Source organism: Xiphophorus hellerii, chromosome 9 (assembly GCF_003331165.1).
Source record: "Xiphophorus hellerii strain 12219 chromosome 9, Xiphophorus_hellerii-4.1, whole genome shotgun sequence".
NCBI lineage: Eukaryota > Metazoa > Chordata > Actinopteri > Cyprinodontiformes > Poeciliidae > Xiphophorus > Xiphophorus hellerii.
Window position 1 is genome coordinate 28618357 of NC_045680.1, and position 22270 is coordinate 28640626.

The window sequence follows — 22270 nt, forward strand, 5'->3', positions numbered from 1 at the left end:
GGTGCATTAATAACAATAGAGAACAATAAACCCAAATTAATATAAAAATAACCTTAGATACAGAGGGACTGTAGAGGTCACTGTACTTAATGACAGAGTAAGCGCTTTTAGAGAGAGCACAATCAACCAGAATGCAATATTAAAACATGTAATTAACTCTACATATGTGTGTAAACTGGTTTAATGTAAATATTAAAAGATTAGAACTAAGAAATTCTATGTTACGTTTTACGTTTTATAAATGTGTAGGTTTGTAAGTGATAATCTGATTAAGTATTATTTGTTCTCCTTAAAGAGACAAAACCTGAAACCTTGATTATGAGAAGATTATCTCAAAGAAAACAGGCTGAGATTTAATGAGGATCTCACTACCACTAACAACGCGCTGCGGAGAAAGCTATTAACTGAGGTAGCCAGGAAGGAAGGAAAAAAGCCACTTTACTAGAGAGTGGAATAACTGAACGAAAAGAGATACGGCCTCTGTCTTCCTCATTCTCTTTCTCCTCCTCCTTCTTCTATAGCGTTTTCTGGCAGTTTACAAACTAAGTGCATTACCGCCATCAACTGCACGGAGATGTAATTGAGAAATTCACTAAATATATTATATATATATATATATATATATATATATATATATATACAATTGCCCACGCGCGCGCACACACACACACACACACACACACACTAAATCCTCTCACCTAATTTTGTGTCTTTTAAGTATTTCACACCTGTCCTTTTGTACTTCAATCGTATATATGTCTGATGTATGGCAAGCCGTTTTAACATAAATTCGGTTTTGCCGCCCTTACATTTCAGATATCTCAAATTGTTTTATGACTAGACGTTTTAGCAATTTAAGATATCTCTAATTATATTTTGACTAGACAAAATGCCTATTTGAGATATCTCTAAATACATTCTGACTAGAATTTATGTTAAAACGGCTTGCCATAGTCTAGTCGAAATAACGTCAGATTTACCATTGAGTTGTATTGAGACTTCAATTCAAGATATCTACAGTGAATTACTGACTATCTGAAATACACATTTCAGACATCTACAATTAAATTATGACTAGTCATAAAGTAAATTCAAGATATCTCGATTTTAGTTTTGACTAGTCATAATTCTAACTAAGGATGTCTCGAATGACAACATAATTCAAGATATTGTAAATGTATTTTTGGATAGGAGATATGTAGTTTTGACTAGTGAAAACTAAATTATAGATATCTTAAAAGCAAATAATGACTAGACAAAACTAAAATAAAGATATCTTGAATTGTAATTTTGACTAGTCAAAATTCCTTTTAACTAGTCAAGTTAATTTAACTCTAAATTAATTAGAGATATCTTGAATTACACAGCTTTTCTATTTAAGATATCTTAAATTAACATTCTGACTAGTCAGAATCAGATTACTGATATCTTGAATATGTATTCTATATAGTCAAAACGTCCCTCACTTACGTGGCAATTTGAAAGTTTAATAACACAATGAAAAATAGAAAAAACGAATGTTTGAAAATGCACAACTTTCATGTTGAAAATGCTTTGACAATAGCAATTTTAGCTTTTCAAAGCTGCTATTAAGTGCATTCGGTTTGTCGGAAATGAATAAACAGGAAATTCTTTGCAGATTTGAGAAGCAGTCTTATAGTTGATGAAGTTTTGCGTTCTCCGCATATCCAACATCAAGTACACCTCCGAGCTCTTTCTACGTTGTGGCATTTACTGACAATTTTGTGCAGGAAACATAAAATTCTGCAGGCAACTATTTGGACAGTACAAATGGCCTTCCACACAATTCTTAATTCAGATATCTAAAATTGTCATTTTGACTAGTCATAATTAAGTTCAAGATATCTTAAATTGTAATTACGGATGTGTCCCATCAAATGACGTATCCAGTGTCGTAATTTGAGATATCTCGAAAGGAATTTTGACTCGTCAAATGTAATTGAAGATATCTTGAATTATTATTCTTACTAGTCAGAATGTAAATGCAGATATCTTAAATTACCATTCCGGATAGTCAAAATGTAATTTTGTCTAGTCAAAATGCATTTTTAGATATCTAGGATGTAATTACGGATAGTCAGACGAAACCGAATTTATGTTAAAACGGCTTGCCATATCGGTGTGCTATACGACGCTGACGTCAGCAAGGAAGCGAAAAAGTTTCGTAGGCTTTGATTGGAAGTTGGAAAGTGACATAACCGGAAGTTTTGTTCAGCGCCGTCCGGAGCGGGAACGAGGAGTTGTTTTAGCATAGAAACTGCTGCTGCGACAGGTCGTTGTTTTAAAGCCAACAGCGTATTACATCTTCTGTCCGGTCTGAAAATCTATTGGTAAGATTAAAGGTTATTTCTGGTCTGCTTACTAGGTTACTCGTTTGGGTACTGATACGACTGAAACAGTCAACAAGCTACCAGTGCTCTAGTTAGCAGGCTAAACGTTTGTTAGTATGCTTAGGGATCTGGAGGTCGGGTTTATTTCACAATATCCTGTCTGATTTTACCTGAGTCAGAAGGAATCATGCAGGCCTTCCTGAAAGGAGCAACTATCCAGAGCAGCAGACCACAGAAGGATAAGGTGACAGCGGGACCCAGTGCTGAGAAGAAGGCGAAGGCTGTACCCTGGGTGGAGAAATAGTAAGTCTTCAACTTCAAGGTTCATATTTCACTCTGGGGCTGAATATATCCCAAAAAAAATTACTTTTAGTTGTTTCAAAACAATAACGTGTAGTGACACATGTCAAACTGCAGTGTACATGTGTCAATACCAGAATTTTACATATACAGTACTGTACAGGAGACAGAACGTTTTATTTTCTGACTGACAGGATGGGCAGGATGTGTTGCTTTGTGTTTTCTAACGATCTGGATTCGTTAGAAAACACGATCCCTATACAGACTATCTAGTCCTACATAGTCTGTATAGGACTAAATCCATCCATCCATTTTCTTACACCCTTGTCCCTAGTGGGGTCAGGAGGGGTGCTGGTGCCTATCTCCAGCTAATGTTCCGGGCGAAAGGCGGGGTACACCCTGGACAGGTCGCCCGTCTGTCGCAGGGAAACAGAGACAGACAGGACAAACAACCATGCATACACGCACTCACACCTAGGGAGAATTTAGAAAGATCAATTAACCTGACAGTCATGTTTTTGGACTGTGGGAGGAAGCCGGAGTACCTGGAGAGAACCCACGCATGCACAGGGAGAACACGCAAACTCCGTGCAGAAAGACCCCGGGGAAGGAATCGAACCCAGGACCTTCTTGCTGCAAGGCAACAGTGCTTAGGACTAAATTATCACGTTTATATTTTGCACATCTGGATCTTACTCATCTGTTGTTAAGTTTCTTTCTGTCTTCTAATTCCCCATTCAAAAAGACTGCAACCTCTTTAGTCAAAAGGTTATAATCTTTTAACAAACAGATTGTGCAAAAAGTGGACAATAAAAACTAGTGGAGCCCAAGCTTGTTTCTGAGACTAAAATAAAGGAGTTCCCTCCATCAGCTGTCGGTAATTCAGATTTTGTAAGAAAATTTTAAATGGTTGTCTTGTCACTAAACATAGGTATTGAGTAAATTAGTTTCACCTTCTGAGACATGGTTTACTGCTAAGTGAAAGTCTTTAAATTCCACATATCTGTTGCAAGCTCTGGAAAACAAAACTGAGCACATTTGGCCGCCATGGATTAAATTTGGTCCTTTTTAGATTTAACATAAGGTAGCTGGAGCAATCTAGTTCCACTGAGTGAATTGCAAAAGAAATTAAATGAGTGTAACTAATTGGGTGATTACATATCAGTAGGTTTGTTTTTGTGTATTTTTCTAACTCCAGCAGACCCAAATGTGTTGATGAGGTGGCCTTCCAGGACGAGGTGGTCGCAGTGCTGAAGAAGTCACTGGAAGGAGCAGATGTAAGTGTCAGCCTAGCCCAGTGGTGTCCAAAGTCGGTTCTCAAGGGCCAGCATCCTGCATGTTTTAATTCTCTCCTTGGTTTAACGCACCTGGATCAAATGATGGCTCATTAGAAGACCTAAGAAGAACATTGACATGCTGAAAGGTTGTTGTTGTTGTTCTTCTTCTTCTTCTTCTTGTTTTATGGCGGTTGGCAAACAACTTACAGGTGCATTACCACCACCTTCCAGGTTGGAGTATGGACCACACGCTTATACCCTCCCCATAATATCCGTCCTTCTTAGAAATCTAAAAATACTCTCAAATATTATATCTCCTGATGATTTCTGAAATATTTCTTCTAAATCTAATTTACAATTATTCATCTCATTAACCAACATCTCTCTCTCCCTTACATACTTATTGCATTCTAAAAATACATGCTGTATTGTTTCCATCTCTCCACAATATTTACAACAACCTGTACTGTGTTTATTAATTAACTTAAGAGTACTATTCGACCTTGTGTGCCCAAATCTGATTCTGGAAATAATATCTTCTTCCCTTTTATTCCTATTACCTTTTCTATACCCCCCAACTCTTTTTTGAATTTTATAATAAAATCTCCCTTTTTCTCCTCTATCCCACTGTTCTTGCCATTTTTCCTTCATGTACTCCTTAACAACACTTTTTATCTCATTCCTACTTATTTTAATATTTAACTCAACAATTTCCTTATTAGAGGCTCTCTTAGCAAAACTATCCGCCAATTTATTTCCTACCACACCGATGTGAGCAGGAATCCAAATTAATTTAATCTGAGATCCTTTCGTCTTAACCCTGAAAATTATCTGAACTATATCCTCTATAATATCTTGCCTAACTTCCGATTTCATTCCTTGTATACTAATTAATGCACTACTGGAATCTGAACAAATTACAAACTTTCCTTTTCCTATTCCCTCTATCCATTCTAAGGCTATTAAAATTGCCATTAATTCGCCTGTATACACTGTTAGTTTATCACTAATTCTTTTATGTTCCATAATATTTAAATCTGGAGCAATAAATACTATCCCTACTTGATTATTTGACATTTTTGAAGCGTCTGTATATACTTGGATATATTTTGAATATTCTTTATTAATATAATTTTCCACTTCATTCTTTTCCATCTCTCTTCCCTTTTCCAATAATTTTAAGTCAACTTCAGCCTGTTCTAAAACCCATGGTGGGATGGCAGGAGAGACAACTACCGAACTAACTTGAACTTTATCAATCCCAATTTCTTTTATTTTATTTAAAATTACCCATCCAAAACTATTCGTATTCTTCTTTTCTTTTTCCTGACAAGGTTTTAGTGTTAAATATGGAGGATAATTTTTACTATGACCTTTAATATTCGCCCAATATATTACTGCTATTTGTTCTCTTCTAATCTTCATTGGCATCTCACCCATCTCAACCTGTAGAGCCGAGACTGGAGTTGTTTTCATCGCTCCGCAGCATAATCTTAACGCTTGATATTGTATTTTGTCTATCTTTTCCAATAACTTACTTGAAGCTGAATTATATAAAATACATCCATAATCAAAAATAGATCGAATTAGACCAATATAAATCGTTCTTAATGCTTTCCTATCAGCTCCCCATTCTCTGCCTACTAGACATCTTAAAATATTTAAAATTCTTTTACTTTTTACCACTATCTTATCTATGTGCATTTTCCATGTGAGTTTTTTATCAAACCATATCCCCAAATATTTAATTTCATCTCTCCTTTCTATTATACTCCCATAAAATTTAAGTTCCACATTACTACTCACTCTCTTATTTGAAAAAACAACAAATTTAGATTTAGATGTTGAGAACCTAAATCCCCATTCTAACGCCCATGCTTCTATATTATTTAATGCTTCCTGCACTTTCTGTTTTATAAATTCAATGTTCCTTCCCCTTTTCCAAATGACACCATCATCTGCAAATAGCGAAACACCCAAGGATTTATCTATATTACTAAAAATATCATTAATCATTATATTAAATAACATAGGGCTTATAATACTCCCTTAGGGAGTTCCATTTTCCACTTGATACTCTGAACTAATTTCCCCTTCTATTTTCACTCTTAACTTTCTTTCAGTTAAGAAATTTTTAATCCATCTAAACATTTTAACCTTTATACCTGTTAGTTTTAATTTAATCAGCAACCCTTCTTTCCACAACATATCATAAGCCTTTTCCACATCCAAGAACACTGCTATCACACTCTCTTTATTAATTTGAGCTCGTCTAACTTCATGTTCCAAACATATTGCTGGATCAATCGTACTTCTTCCTTTTCTAAATCCAAATTGGTATTCCTTTATCTTCCCCTTGGATTCTAAGAAATATACTAACCTATTATTTACAATTTTCTCCATAACTTTACCTAAACACAACGTTAGGGCTATTGGTTTATAACTTTCAGTTATACATGGATCTTTCCCAGGTTTGCATATAGGAATAATAATAGCTTCCTTCCAGTTATCAGGCAAAACTCCTTCCTCCCAACTTTTATTATACAGTTTTAACATTTTTTCTTTACTCACCACACTAAGATTACTCAACATATTATAAGTGATTTGATCATTACCAGGTGTCGATTTTCTAGAATTCCTCAACCCATCCATCCATCCATCCATCTTCTTCCGCTTATCCCAGGTCGGGTCGCGGGGGTAGCAGCTTCAGAAGGGAGGCCCAGACTTCCCTCTCCCCGGCCACTTCTTCTAGCTCTTCCGGGGGAATCCCGAGGCGTTCCCAGGCCAGCCGAGAGACATAGTCCCTCCAGCGTGTCCTGGGTCTTCCCCTTGGCTGCGCCTAGAAATTCTGTCCATGAAAGTGATGAACAGAATCGGTGACAAAGGGCAGCCCTGGCGGAGTCCAACTCTCACCGGAAACGAGCCCGACTTACTGCCGGCAATGCGGACCAGACTCTGACACCGGTCATACAGGGACCTGACAGCCCGTATCAAAGGGCCCGGTACCCCATACTCCCGGAGAACCCCCCACAGGGCTCCCCGAGGGACACGGTCGAACGCCTTCTCCAAGTCCACAAAACACATGTAGACTGGTTGGGCGAACTCCCATGCACCCTCCAGGACCCTGCCGAGGGTGTAGAGCTGGTCCAGTGTTCCACGACCAGGACGAAAACCACTCTGCTCTTCCTGAATCCGAGGTTCGACTATCCGACGGACCCTCCTCTCCAGGACCCCTGAATAGACCTTGCCAGGGAGGCTTAAGAGTGTGACCCCTCTATAATTAGAGCACACCCTCCGGTCCCCCTTTTTGAACAGGGGGACCACCACCCCAGTCTGCCAATCCAGGGGAACTTCCCCCGATGTCCATGCAATATTGCAGAGTCGCGTCAGCCAACACAACCCTACAACATCCAGAGCCTTAAGGAACTCCGGGCGGATCTCATCCACCCCCGGAGCCTTGCCACCGAGGAGCTTCTCAACCACCTCAGCGACCTCGTCCCCAGAGATTGGAGAGCCCAACCCAGAGTCCCCAGGCTCATCTTCTTCAAAGCTGAGCCTGCCTTCAAAGGAAGGCATGTTGGTGGGATTGAGGAGGTCTTCGAAGTACTCTGCCCACCGGCCCACAACGTCCCGAGTAGAGGTCAGCAGCACACCATCCCCACTATAAACAGTGTTGGTGCCATACTGCTTCCCCCCCCCCGAGACGCCGGATGGTGGACCAGAATCGCCTCGAAGCCGTACGGAAGTCTTTCTCCATGGCCTCTCCAAACTCCTCCCACGCCCGAGTTTTTGCCTCAACAACCATCCGAGCCGCATGCCGCTTCGCCTGCCGGTACCCATCAGCTGCTTCCGGAGTCCCACAGGCCAAACAGGCCCGGTAGGACTCCTTCTTCAGCCTGACGGCAACCCTCACCGAAGGTAATGGAGTCTGAGTGGACCGTGTTCCGTGCCTCCATTGTCGAGGCGGCCGATCGGAGCTGTGGCCGCAAGGTTGTCGGTGCCTGTCGCGGTGGCAACCCTCGAATTCCTCAACACTTTATCTAATTCAGCTAAGGAAAATTCCTTATTAATATAATCATCATAATCCTCATCATTTTGAATTAATTCTATATTCCGCTGTTTGGTAGTTTCACGTCCTAATTTTTCCCTATTACTTAGATTCTCTGTACTATGTATCTTAGCAAACATCTTCCCTAATACCTCAGCCTTACTTTTATTATCCATAATATTATTTCCATTCTCTTTAATTATTGGGAAAAAAAATTCTTTTGAATTCCCTGACATTTTTTTAATAGTATTCCAGACTTTATCTAATGCTGAATTCTTCCCCAAAGATTCACAATACTTTCTCCAATAATTTCTTTTAGCACTTTTAATAACTCTTCTAACTTCTGCCTGTTTTCTTTTATAATTTATCAAATTCTGAAAGCTTATCATTTTTTTCAATATCTTAAACGGTTTGTTCCTCTGTTTAATAACTATTGAACATTCTATTGTCCACCAAGGAACTATTTTTTTCTTTTTCCTATTCCCATTACTTTTGGGAATACTTAATTTGGCCGAATTTATTATACCCTTGCTAATTTCAGAATTAACCTCATTAATTGGATTATTTATACTGTATCTACCTTTTCCAAGCATTCTTCACTCATAACTCCAAACATACCCCAATTTGCTCTCCCAAACTTCCACCTTCCCTCAACTTTTAACTGCTCCTGCTTCATAACTACCCCTATATTAATGGCGATTGGGTAATGATCACTCCCCATTGTATTTTCTTTCATTATTTCCCATCTGCATACATCAGCAATAGATTGAGACACCAATGTCAAGTCAATAGCAGACTCTTTGCCTCTAACAATATCCACCCGAGTGCCTTCTCCATTATTTAAAACAATCAATCCTTTTTCTTCTATGAACTCTTCTACAATCTCTCCATTATAATTATCTTGATCACCCCATAATGTGCTATAAGCATTAAAATCCCCACACCACACTGTTTTCCCTCTCCAATTTTTTAGGACTGCTACAAGTTTTGATTTTTCTAATTGCTTACACGGGTTATAGAAATTAATTATTTTAATACTCCCTTCATTTGTCCATACTCCAGCAACAATAACTTCTAAGTCTGACACTATTTGTATTGGTATTTGAATAAATTTTATGTTAGTTTTGATAAAAATAGCACACCCTCCTCCAGTTTTACTTTCCCTGTCTTTACGTAGAACTGAATAACCGTTAATACTAAACTGTAATGATGGCTTGAGCCAAGTTTCTTGAACACATACTATATCCGGTTTTGGATTTAAATTACTAATGAAACCTTTAAATTCTTGACCATTTGCTATTAAACTCCGAGCATTCCACTGTACTATTAAAATTATGAAATTGTTTGAGACGCTTCAAGATCAGCTGACCCTTCACCTTGTCTTAGCTCATCATGTATTTTTTCCCAAGACAAATCTTTTACCTTAAAAAATTTAGTAGCTGCTTTCACTATAATTTTAATCTTCTCAGTTTTATTTCTTGCTGGAATTAATTTATCTAACGTAATATTTCCCTGATCATTATTTGTCATTACTTCCCTTTCCTGACTTACATTGAAATTACTATCATCACTTCTCACCTGTTTCACAGCCTCAGCATAAGTTACTCTCTTTTCAGTTCTAATTTTTTGAACTTCAGCTGCCTCTTTCCTTATATTGCATCCTGCATATGCTGCAGTATGATTTCCTCCGCAGTTGCAACACTTGACAGGATTATTTCCACATTCCCCATAAGGGTGTTCTCCTCCACATCTGCCACATCTCTGCTTCCCTCTACAAACATTTGCAACATGTCCATATCTTTGACATTTATAGCATCTAACCGGTGATGGAACATATTGTCTTACATTATAACTCAAATATCCAACCATTATCTTATCAGGCAGAACCCTATCTTTGAAGACCAATAGTACAGATGTACTATCCAATTTCTTTCCATCCCTAAAAGCTTGTAGTCTCTTAATTTCTGTAATTTCTCCTCCTTTAATCATTTTCTTCAACTCTTCCAAGTTTTCTCCTATAGGGATTCCTGAAATCACCCCTTTTACCCCTTTTACCTCCCCCACCACCTTTCTTTCTATCACTTCCTTTTTACACACCATTTGTAGCTTAAGAGCTTTATTTCTTTGTTCAGCATTTTTACATATAATTAGTAGACTCCCATCTCTTATCACCTTAGCCAGCTCTACCTCTCCAATAGCTTTCATAAGCCCATTCGACAAACTAATAGGACTTACCCCCATCAAATCCTGTCCAGTTTTAAATTTTAATATTACTTTAAATTCTTCCATCATTGCTTTCTTTCTTATTTCAGTTGTTTCTTCTTCATCTTCAAAAGATCTTTTCCCACTACCCAATCCTTTTTTTCCTTTATCTCTCCACCCTCCCCCTCTTCTATTTTCTACCATTGACCAACCTGTATCCATATTATCTTCCTCCAAACTTCCCCCACTACTACTAGCCATCTGATCCACTCACAACCCAGACTATGCCACAAACCGCTTCTTTTTCCAAACGTCAGCGTTTCTTCTCCAGAGCTCCTGTCCTTCTCGTCTGTCGTCAGCTGACCTCCTATCAGCAGCTTTACAGCAGCAAGCTACACCGAAAGAGTGTCTTTTCCTCCTGTGCCGCTATAAAGTCTTGCGATGTAATTCCGATCAATTTAAATCAGTAAAATGTCGGTAATCAGTTTTTAGTTCCTCTTCCGATTCCTCGCCAAGAACTAACGGAAACCTCCTCTGGCGTCAAGGTTGTTGTTACCAGCAGAGAGGGAACTAAAACATGCAGAATGCCGGCCCTCGAGGACCGACTTTGGGCACTCCTGGTCTAGTCTTTTACTAATTTCAGTCTTCCCAATAAAAAGCTAAATCAAGCTTTCCTTTTGGTATGCAGTGAACTTTCTTTTTTTAATTGACATTGGCTTATTGATAGCTTTATCATCTGACTGTCACCTCACCACTCAAACTTCATAGAAATGAATGGAGAGGGAGCAGCGCTGTCTCTGGTCACTGTGTGACCATTACCTTATTTACCTGCCAGGGTCCTGGTCTAATACCACAGAGCGAAGCATAAAGCCCGGTGAGGAGGAGTGAGCCAGAGAAAAGCTGTTTTAAAAGCTGAACGTGACAGCTTTTATTTCCCAGCTGCTGTCTGGCAGGGCTTGGGATTTGAACTGAATGACCATGGTGAATAAGTGAACCTGTGGGGGCGCAATATTGTAAAACAGTAGCAATTAAACAATAACCAACATATCTGCACCTAAAATGCACCGATGCATGTTTGCTTGCTTGGGGGTGTTCCTATTGACACTCACTGGATTGCAGTGGCGTTTCTGATATGGGCGACAGGGGCAACCACCCAGGGCAGCATGTTGTTGAGAGTGGCATCCTTTACCCCCTGCCGTCAACTGGACAGTCTGAATGTGAACAGTGCCTAATGCAAACCCAGTAACCCCCCTGCCAATTTTTTATATTTAAAAAGTCTTCCAGTTTCAGTGTTAAATATTCTTTCAAAATTAGTTTATTGTTCTCTAAGAGGGTGCAATTGCATTATTATGCAATTTTTATATTATTAATAGCAATATTATCGTTTATCGCAATAATTTCTGGGACAATCACCCAGCAAAATTTGTTATTATGACCGATGTATTTATTTATTTAAAAAAAAAATAAAACCCACACATAAAACACATTTTCAATTACTTTGAACTCCGATGGAGAACCTAAGGCTCCTGGGTCCTCCTCCAGTCTGGACATGCTTGTCTTGTGGGAACCAGTCCTTACTCTCAGTTTCTAGTACAACTTGGGACAGAATTAGCTGGGTGTGATAAATTGATTATGTTGAATTAAAAACTTGCAATTTGCCACCAAATCCATGAATGTTGACTGAAAACCACACAGTGGTGAAGGAGCACATGTCTCAGGATTAGCTTTCATCTTGAAGTCACGTGATTTCTGCTTCATTTTAGCTTCCAAACCTTCTCTTCTATGGTCCTCCTGGAACAGGAAAGACTTCCACCATCCTAGCTGCTGCCAGAGAACTTTATGGGTGACTGATCTGTTTTTTTGGTTTTTTTAACTCACTGCAGTACCGGAATGTTCTTTGTTCTGTTGTTTTGATTTTGAACTCCTTCCTGTTGTGTCTCCCATCAGGCCAGAGCTGTATCGACAGAGGGTGCTGGAGCTGAATGCTTCGGATGAACGAGGAATCCAGGTCATCAGGGAGAAAGTGAAGAACTTCGCTCAGCTCACTGTGGCTGGGACTCGTCCAGAGTGAGTCTGAACTCCTGCAGAATTTCATCTCTGTGCTTGTTTCTTTGTATCAGGCACTTACTTGAATTTGAAGAGTCTGTTACTTTGTCTGTGTGTCTATCACGAATGGTATGAAGGTTTTCCCATATATATTAAAAAGGCTCAAACCCATGACATTTCCAAGAACTATGATCTTCTGTTTGCAGCGGAAAGCCATGTCCTCCTTTTAAGATTATCATCCTGGACGAGGCAGATTCCATGACGGCTCCAGCCCAAGCTGCTCTCAGGCGGACCATGGAGAAGGAGTCCCGCTCCACCCGCTTTTGCCTCATCTGTAACTACATCAGCAGGTGTGCTGAAGGTCAGCCCTCTGCAGTGCTGTGACCTGGCCCACCTGACTCAAATGTGTTCCTCTCTTTATTCCTCAGGATTATTGAGCCTCTTACCTCCAGATGTTCCAAGTTTCGTTTCAAACCTCTGGCCAGTCAGATCCAAAAAGAACGTCTGCTGGAAATCTGTGATAAGGAGAAGCTCAAGTACACGAAAGAGGTAGGAGATGAAAGCTGGATTTGTTCTGGGTCCATGATTTGAGAGCAATCAGACTAGCAGATAGAGGTGCTAGGATTTTATTTACAAACTCAACCATTTCCTGAGCTGGTATTTACTTGCATAAGCACACTTCCGCTTCCAAAGGCTTTTCCTGTTAGTGTTACATAAGACCTTATGTATTTGGATGTATAAATGGATTCATGATGGGGTTGTGTTTCAAAAGAGAAGAGGATGCTGCTATGTTTTACCCTTGCACTGACTTGATCGGCATTTGCACAGAAATCAATCTTAAACTGTATTAATTACATTTTTTTATACGATACCTTTTCAAAAGAAGGCTGTTTTATTTTACAACTGCAGGTTGTGTTTTATTGCACTCCGTTTGTTGCCCAGATAAGGGGCACGTTAAGCACGTTCCGTGTTGGGGTTTTTTTTCGATCACACACTTTACTGTGATTATTTACAACTGGGAGCAGATTTTTCAAGTTCCAAAAGAAAAAATATCTTTCCCCGTCGAATCTTCATAATAAAAATGACATCAAAATCAGATTTTTTTTTTATTGCATTTATTTAATTTTATCAATGCAACGAAACATAATACATTCATATTGTAACGGGAGGTAAACTTAAAGCACCATCGTACAACAGAGTAGTCACGTGGTGCGTCATTCCGTCCAGGACGCACTGCAGGGAAAATAAACATTTAATTATGAATACTCATGAATGTACGCATTTAGTCATTTTGATAATAGGCTAATATAAACACTTAAAGCCTGTTTTGCCTTCATTATAAGGCTTTTAATTTTTTGCAGCTCCAGACAGATTGTTTTTTTGTTTTTCTTGGTTCAATATGGCTCTTTCAACATTTTGGGTTGCCGACCCCTGCTCTAGGCCTTAAAAGCAATCTTTCTTGTTTTTCCATTTGTTTCAGCAGGCTGAGGAGGTTGGTTATGCGGCATTATTTTGGTCATGTGATAGAAATGTATCACATTCTTATGGGTAGAGGTGTTTAAGTAAAGCAGGATTTTTCAATGTAGATGTAGATGAATGTAGATGTTGTGTCCACATTTACACGGCGGGGAATGTGCACGGAAATGTATATGGTATTGATAAATATTGGTTATCAGTGACAACAACAGTGCGAATATCGGATATCAGCCCAAATTTCCATATTGGTCCGTCAATAAAAATGACACATATTCAGATTTATCCGGGGAGTTTTTTATCACCACCATATACATCAAAGGTCACCTTGTTAGCTGTTGTGGTAGCCATCAGTGCAGACCCAGACATCTTGACATCTCGGTCATGGAGCAGCAGATGAAAATGGCCTTTAATAAATTATTAAATTAAAAGCTGAGTTACTGCAGTTACTGTAGATGACTAGAGCTCAGCAGCACTGCTGTTATCTTCAGTTTAGTTCCACAGTGCTTACTGCAGATTCCTGCTTCAAGCTTTTATTAGCTTATTTCATGGACTCAAATTACTTAATTGCTTGTTTTGTTGCTGCTTGTAAGCTTTAATCAAAACGGGTCTCTCTTGTAAATAAAGATCAAAAAATTAGAAATAAAAAAACTCAGCTAACGCTGTCTGGCGTGTGGAAGCCTCAAATGTTGAATTCATGCTGTTATGCTGCGAGAGTGGACCAGCTCTTCTTATCTGGCTTCTCCCTTATTTGATAGAGACCTAAACTTCCCATAGTTTTTCTACTTGCATTCTTCTGTCTCTTGATCGCAGCTGTTGTAAATAAGAGGATGTTGTGCAACCGCAATAACTGTGCCCTGGAAATATGTGATTGTGTGTTGGGAAACAATTTGGTGATTGAATGTGTGAAGTGATATAAAATGAACATCATGAGTAAATTTAATATTGAATGTACATCAAGACCTTCTCTCTCTTTTTTAACATGGCTTTGCGTGGTGTAGAGCATCGCAGCGTTGGTGCAGCTTTCTGAGGGGGATCTGAGGAAAGCCATCACGTTTCTTCAGAGCGCAGCACGTCTCAACGCTGACAAGGAAATCACTGACCAAGCTATAATTGAGATAGTGGGGGTGAGTCACAGAGGAGAGAAATGATGGACACCTTCATCAGCTGTACTTTAAACATTATGTATGATTGAAACATGATTGAATGGTTCCTACACACATCACTTTTATAGGTCGTTCCTTCCAAAATGATTGATAATTTGCTCCAAATCTGCTTCAGAGGAACGTTTGAGAAACTAGAGGTCGCAGTGAGGGTAAGTTATTGCTTTGTCATCACATTTGTGTCCTAAACACTGTGCCTTGTTGACACAGACAAGTGCTCCAGTTATTTGACATAACCAAACCAGAATGTTTTTTTTTCTTCAACAGAACATTAGGTTCTATTGTTTGGTTTTGTTCTGCTGTCTTTCTGTAATGCACTTGCTTTGTGTTTCCTCTTCTGTGTCATACTTCCCTATTAGAACATGGTGAATGAAGGATATGCAGCCACACAGATCCTGAGTCAGCTCCATGACTGCATCTTGGAAAAGGACATTACTGACAAGCAAAAGTCAGCCATCTCTGAAAAGATGGCGGTGAGTGTCTTCTATGGACTTTAGTTCAGTTTGAAATAAAGATGAGAACTCCTTTATAGGGTTGAAACGATTCCTCGAGTGATTAGAGTACCTCGATTATTAAAATTCCTCGAGGAAATTTTATCTGCCTCGAAGCTTCATTAATTTATGTTTTATTATGTAATGCACCGTGTTCCGGCCGGGTTATTATTTGCGTTGCCCAGCGCTCTGACTTCCGCCTGAGTTGTTGACGAAAGCTAAGTGTTAGCAGCATAACATCCAGTTTTCAAGTACGGCCTGGGAGGATTTTATTGATTGATGATAATGTCCGGGTCTTTGTCGTTTTTCGGGGGATCAATAAGCATCCTTAAAATGACTGGCGCGATGCCTGGAGTACCGCAGCTTTTCTCCTCCCGGAGCTGCTGCCTGGTGGTGGTTCAGAGTGAATGGCGGGGACGAGCGCTGCAGGTATATTTATACAGGTGAGCAGATAGACTGAACACTGCGGGTGGTTGCGCATTAGATAATTAACGTTAGTGTAGCTTTACGGACGAACCTGAAAATTTATTTCATATCATCCCAGTCTCAACACATGGCTGGTGGAGCTCATCATGACGGCACAAAGTTGGTAAATGTGCTTCTGTGTGTGACGAACAAAGATGTCAAATCCCGTCGCTAACATAAACACAAAAGCTATAAATGTCTGGGCAAGGTGAGAGTTCATCTATTAAATTGACAGAAGATGAATACATAAAAAAAAGCTGGAGTATAGACATTTTTTATAAGCGTATTTGTGAGCCTTCCTCTTTATTATTGAATTGAATATAATTTCTGATTTTTGTATAACTTTTCTTCAGGTTAACTTGGAAAGTGAGCTGCTATTGTTACAAGTTAATTTTCTAAACTACAGAAAAGTTATTGTTAGGGAAGCTCAACTGTGAAAAATTGGACTGATGTTGATATGTGATAGTAATACTCCTGTTAAGTTAGATTTACCAATGTTTTATTTTATCTTTTTTTTTTTATTCGATTAATCGTAAGAATAATCGATAGATTACTCAATTCCTAAAATATTTGTTTACAACAGCCCTACTCCTGGTGCTGTTTCTTTATTATACAAATCGGTCATAATAATTAGCATGCTGAAATAAGATGAAAAATACACCAATTAAAGCAGGCAAATTTATTTGTACGGCACATTTCAGCAACAAGGCAATTCAAAGTGCTTCACATGATGAGAACATAAAACATCAAGCACATAAACGTTTTACAGTGACATAATAAAGGAAGGTAATAAAAAAACTGTAAAAGTTCCAGTTATTACTAATCAAATGCAACTTTCAGTTGAAGAAAGTTCTGATATACCCACATGGATTTCTTTTATGTACCCACTTGATGCTTGAAGTGGCTTTGGAGTCACCTGGGGCCTCATACATTAAAGAGTGCACAGTTTTCTCACTAAAACTTGGCATACAGACAAATTTTAAAAAGTGCGTCGCACAAAAAATCCAGATGTATAAAGCCGTGTGCACGCACGTGGCTGTGCACCTTTCCTTTATAAATCCCAATTTGCGGGAAATGGAGAGCAGCTGCTGGTCCGCCCTGTCGCCACCCATAAATACATATGTAAATTAGCATAAATACCCGGAAGTCTGCCACCAGGTGAAGCTATAACCATGGCAACGTCCTTGTTTGAAGCAGTATGAGTATTTATAATAATAATATATATATTATATATTTTATTTAAAAGGTTCTTTCAGGGCACATAATGTCACCTCACAAAAATAAAAATAATACATTTAAGGTGGCAGCCTCCTCCATGGGCTGCCACCTTATCGTGGTGGAGGGGTTTGAGTGTCCCAATGATCCTAGGAGCTATGCTGTCTGGGGCTTCATGCCCCTGGTAGGGTCACCCAAGGCAGACAGGTCCTAGGTGAGGGACCAGACAAAGAGCAGCCCAAAGACCCCAATGATGAAGGAAAACTTTGGACTTGGTGTTCCCTCGCCCGGACGCGGGTCACCGGGGCCCCACTCTGGAGCCAGGCCTGGAGGGGGGGCACGATGGCGAGCGTCTGGTGGCCGGGCTTTTACCCATGGAGCCCGGCCGGGCTCAGCCCGAAGAGGAAACATGGGCCCCCCCTCCCATGGGCCCACCACCCGTGGGAGGGGCCAAAGGGGTCGGGTGCAGTGTGGGATGGGTGGCAGCAGAGGGAGGGGACCCTGGCGGTCCGATCCTCGGTTGCAGAAACTGGCTCTTGGGACGTGGAATGTCACCTCTCTGGTGGGGAAGGAGCCGGAGCTAGTGCGTGAGGTCGAGAGGTTCCGGCTAGAAATAGTCGGTCTCACCTCGACGCACGGCTCTGGTTCTGGAACCAGTCTCCTTGAGAGGGGCTGGACATACTTCCACTCTGGAGTTGCCCAAGGTGAGAGGCGTCGGGCAGGAGTGGGCATACTTGTTGCTCCCCATCTCGGCGCCTGTACGTTGGGGTTTACCCCGGTGAACGAGAGGGTAGCATCCCTCCGCCTACGGGTGGGGGGACGGGTTCTGACTGTCGTTTGTGCTTACGGGCCGAACGACAGTTCAGATTACCCACCCTTTTTGGAGTCCTTAGAGGGGGTACTGGAGAGTGCTCCTCCTGGGGACTCCCTTGTTCTGCTGGGGGACTTCAACGCTCACGTGGGCAATGACAGTGAGACCTGGAGGGGCGTGGTTGGGAGGAACGGCCCGCCCGACCTGAACTCGAGCGGTGTTCTGTTGCTGGACTTCTGTGCTCGCCATGGATTGTCCATAACGAACACCATGTTCAAGCATAAGGGTGTCCATATGTGCACTTGGCACCAGGACACCCTAGGCCGCAGTTCGATGATCGACTTTGTCATCGTTTCATCGGATCTGCGGCCGTATGTCTTGGACACTCGGGTGAAGAGAGGTGCGGAGCTGTCCACTGACCACTACCTGGTGGTGAGTTGGCTCCGGTGGTGGGGGCGAAAGCCGGTCAGACCTGGCAGGCCCAAACGTGTTGTGAGGGTCTGCTGGGAACGTCTGGCGGAATCCCCTGTGAGACGGAGCTTTAACTCCCATCTCCGGCAAAACTTCGAACACGTCCCGGGGGAGGTGGGGGACATGGAGTCTGAGTGGACCGTGTTCCGTGCCTCTATTGTCGAGGCGGCCGATCGGAGCTGTGGCCGCAAGGTTGTCGGTGCCTGTCGCGGCGGCAACCCTCGAACCCGCTGGTGGACACCTTCGGTGAGGGATGCCGTCAGGCTGAAGAAGGAGTCCTATCGGGCCTTTTTGGCCTGTGGGACTCCGGAAGCAGCTGATGGGTACCGGCGGGCGAAGCGGCATGCGGCTCGGGCGGTTGCTGAGGCAAAAACCCGGGCGTGGGAGGAGTTTGGAGAGGCCATGGAGAAAGACTTCCGTACGGCTTCGAGGCGATTCTGGTCCACCATCCGGCGTCTCAGGGGGGGGAAGCGGTGCAGCACCAACACTGTTTATAGTGGGGATGGTGTGCTGCTGACCTCTACTCGGGACGTTGTGGGCCGGTGGGCAGAGTACTTCGAAGACCTCCTCAATCCCACCAACATGCCTTCCACTGAGGAAGCGGAGCCTGGGGACTCTGGGTTGGGCTCTCCAATCTCTGGGGACGAGGTCGCCGAGGTGGTTAAAAAGCTCCTCGGTGGCAGGGCCCCGGGGGTGGATGAGATCCGCCCGGAGTTTCTTAAGGCTCTGGATGTTGTAGGGTTGTGTTGGTTGACGCGACTCTGCAATGTCGCATGGACATCGGGGGCAGTTCCCCTGGATTGGCAGACTGGGGTGGTGGTCCCCCTGTTCAAAAAGGGGGACCGGAGGGTGTGCTCCAATTATAGAGGGGTCACACTCTTAAGCCTCCCTGGCAAGGTCTATTCAGGGGTCCTGGAGAGGAGGGTCCGTCGGATAGTCGAACCTCGGATTCAGGAAGAGCAGTGTGGTTTTCGTCCTGGTCGTGGAACGCTGGACCAGCTCTACACCCTCGGCAGGGTCCTGGAGGGTGCATGGGAGTTCGCCCAACCAGTCTACATGTGTTTTGTGGACCTGGAGAAGGCGTTCGACCGTGTCCCTCGGGGAGCCCTGTGGGGGGTTCTCCGGGAGTATGGGGTACCGGGCCCTTTGATACGGGCTGTCAGGTCCCTGTATGACCGGTGTCAGAGTCTGGTCCGCATTGCCGGCAGTAAGTCGGGCTCGTTTCCGGTGAGAGTTGGACTCCGCCAGGGCTGCCCTTTGTCACCGATTCTGTTCATCACTTTCATGGACAGAATTTCTAGGCGCAGCCAAGGTGTTGAGGGGATCCGATTTGGTGGCCTTAGGATCTCATCTCTGCTTTTTGCAGACGATGTGGTCCTTTTGGCTTCATCAGATCGTGATCTGCAGCTCTCGCTGGAGCGGTTCGCAGCCGAGTGTGACGCGGCCGGGATGAGGATCAGTGCCTCCAAATCCGAGGCCATGGTCTTGAGCCGGAAAAGGGTAGAGTGCCTTCTCCGGGTCAGGGGGGGTGTCCTGCCCCAAGTGGAGGAGTTTAAGTATCTCGGGATCTTGTTCACGAATGGGGGAAGAAGGGAGCGGGAGATCGACAGGCGGATTGGCGCAGCGTCTGCTGTCAAGCGGGCGCTGTACCGGTCCGTCGTGGTGAAGAGAGAGCTGAGCCAAAAAGCGAAGCTCTCGATTTACCGGTCGATCTACGTTCCCACCCTCATCTATGGTCATGAGCTTTGGGTCATGACCGAAAGAACGAGATCGCGGATACAAGCGGCCGAAATGGGTTTTCTCCGTAGGGTGGCTGGGCTCTCCCTTAGAGATAGGGTGAGAAGCTCAGTCATCCGGGAGGGACTCAGAGTAGAGCCGCTGCTCCTTCACATCGAGAGGAGCCAGTTGAGGTGGCTCGGGCATCTGGTCAGGATGCCTCCTAGACGCCTCCCTGGTGAGGTGTTCCGGGCACGTCCCACCGGGAGGAGGCCCCGGGGAAGACCCAGGACACGCTGGAGGGACTATGTCTCTCGGCTGGCCTGGGAACGCCTCGGGATTCCCCCGGAGGAGCTAGAAGAAGTGGCTGGGGAGAGGGAAGTCTGGGCCTCCCTTCTGAAGCTGCTACCCCCGCGACCCGACCTCGGATAAGCGGAAGAAGATGGATGGATGGATGGATTTAAAAGCAAAAAATCCAAATAAAAAATAAGGAGATCGTGCAAATGCCTGAACAGCAGAGTGTTCAGCCGGGATTTAAAGACAGACAGCGTGTCAGAGAGTCCTTTGAGTGGGGAATGTGGACGTTTATTTTGTAAATGTACATCTTATGCACATGATTCCACTATTTAGAATAGAGATGTTTTCTGTCCATAAAGCGTTCACAAAGCGGGTGGCTCGACTGAAGGATGACTGCAGCTGGACCGGTACCGCATGGCTCCTTATTTAAGTTCTGCTCAAAGCTCCAGGATTATCAGTCTGGATTAATCTAAATACTAATTAATCATCAACATTTCCCAGCAGATCATTATGATCTCTGATCAATCGCTCCCTCTGAATCCTTCCATTGGCGATGTTCTCCATCAAAGCCAAAGCGCTCCACAATTACGAGGTTCACCTCTCCTCAGCTACTTGAATACGTGTGATTGTCTACTTACCTTGATCACTTTAAAAATAATCAAACCTGACCTGTTTGGAGTTAATCTGCTGATCCAACCCTCTTTTCGTTTTTTAGTGAGAATGAAATTACCCCATAGATGCATTCCATGCACTTCGGCATACAGACCAATGCGTTACATCTTTGAGACAAAAAGTGAGGGAAAGTACTATTTACATTCAAATGAGGTTTTCACATCATTTTATTTTTATTTTCTTTATGTGTTATGTTATTGTCTGAGGAAAAATGCGGTTCAGTTTCACCGTTTACGTTTAAACAATAAAATAAAATCATGAAAAAAAACATCAGGTTTGATGCTTCTTGGTCTAAATAACACTGAATGTAGACAGATTTCACTGTATTTAGGTGAGTTTTGACGCTTTGTAATTTGATATTGTTCACAGAAAATGTGTACGTGGCTGCTGTACATATTTACGCAAACTTTGATGCAAAGTTCATTTTTATACATGCCATCTTGTGATGAGTTACTGTCTGGATATTCAGTAATCTGATTAAACTGTGTCATGACTGTACAATGAATTTAATTTCCTCTGGATTTATTGGTCTGTTTGCTCTGTTGCAGGTTGTAGGAAAGTGCCTTGCTGATGGTGCAGATGAATACCTGCAGATGCTGAGTTTGTGTTCGGTGATCATGCAGCAGGCTGGTCAGAGCTAAAACTCCACTGAACAACTTCTCCATACAGAAGGAAAAGTGTCATCTTGTTCCAAGGACCAACAGCTGAAGTTCCCTTGTTCTGAGTCAGTGTTTCACATGTTGGGCCAGATTTACCAGACTGTGGTGGTTAGTGTTAACTGTTTCTCTCTTCTTAAGGATATTCAGTTCAGACACATAACTTCTTCCCAACTTATTGTCATATTTTTGGAATTTAATAAATCATGTTTTTTTTTGTATTCCATATCCTCACTTTCTTTACATTTTCCCCTTACTAATTTGCTGCTAAAGTAAGGAAGTATTCCACAGTTTTGAGTAGGGACTTCATTTAATCATCCTTAGTTCAAACTAACCTTAAGTTTAGAAGTCTAGACTGAAATGAATTTTTTTTTTTTTTTTTTTTTTTTATATTGGGATCACCTCAGATTGAGATACTTGTTAAAAGCACAATATATAGACTAGTAAAACATCTACTGAATCTTTCACCACTGATCAGATTCTTTCAGAAATAGTTTGAAAAACTTTGTAAAACAAAAACAGGGATTCTCAGTGGGACCGTTGGTAGCACTGTGTTGCTACTAACTGTAGCAACAGTATTACAAGGCTACTGTTGCCTTGTAGCACTGTTGCTATA

At 42.0% G+C, this 22270-nt stretch overlaps 1 protein-coding gene across 2 annotated transcripts; it reads left to right on the plus strand.

Moving 5' to 3' along the window:
* Positions 1–2208: 2208 nt before the first annotated feature.
* On the plus strand, positions 2209–21880 carry rfc4 (replication factor C (activator 1) 4). 2 transcript variants are annotated; one of them, XM_032572563.1, is made up of 11 exons: positions 2209–2351; positions 2527–2654; positions 3850–3928; positions 11942–12021; positions 12126–12245; positions 12431–12574; positions 12653–12773; positions 14699–14824; positions 14932–15012; positions 15220–15333; positions 21547–21880. In XM_032572563.1, exons 2-11 carry the CDS (start codon positions 2539–2541, stop codon positions 21637–21639), a joined length of 1074 nt encoding a protein of 357 aa, XP_032428454.1. In that variant the 5' UTR covers positions 2209–2351; positions 2527–2538; the 3' UTR covers positions 21640–21880. The 2 variants fall into 2 exon arrangements, with proteins under 2 accessions (XP_032428454.1, XP_032428453.1); XM_032572562.1 differs by having other exon boundaries at positions 2217–2351; positions 2531–2654.
* Positions 21881–22270: the final 390 nt, after the last annotated feature.

What these genes read in the sequence shown, in the direction of transcription:
- rfc4 (XM_032572563.1), top strand. Translation starts at nt 2,539, where the DNA reads ATGCAGGCCTTCCTGAAAGGAGCAACTATCCAGAGCAGCAGACCACAG. An exon ending in CTATAATTGAGATAGTGGGG is followed by an intron (nt 14,825 to 14,931) that starts GTGAGTCACAGA and finishes TCACTTTTATAG; the next exon opens with GTCGTTCCTTCCAAAATGAT. An exon ending in AACTAGAGGTCGCAGTGAGG is followed by an intron (nt 15,013 to 15,219) that starts GTAAGTTATTGC and finishes CTTCCCTATTAG; the next exon opens with AACATGGTGAATGAAGGATA.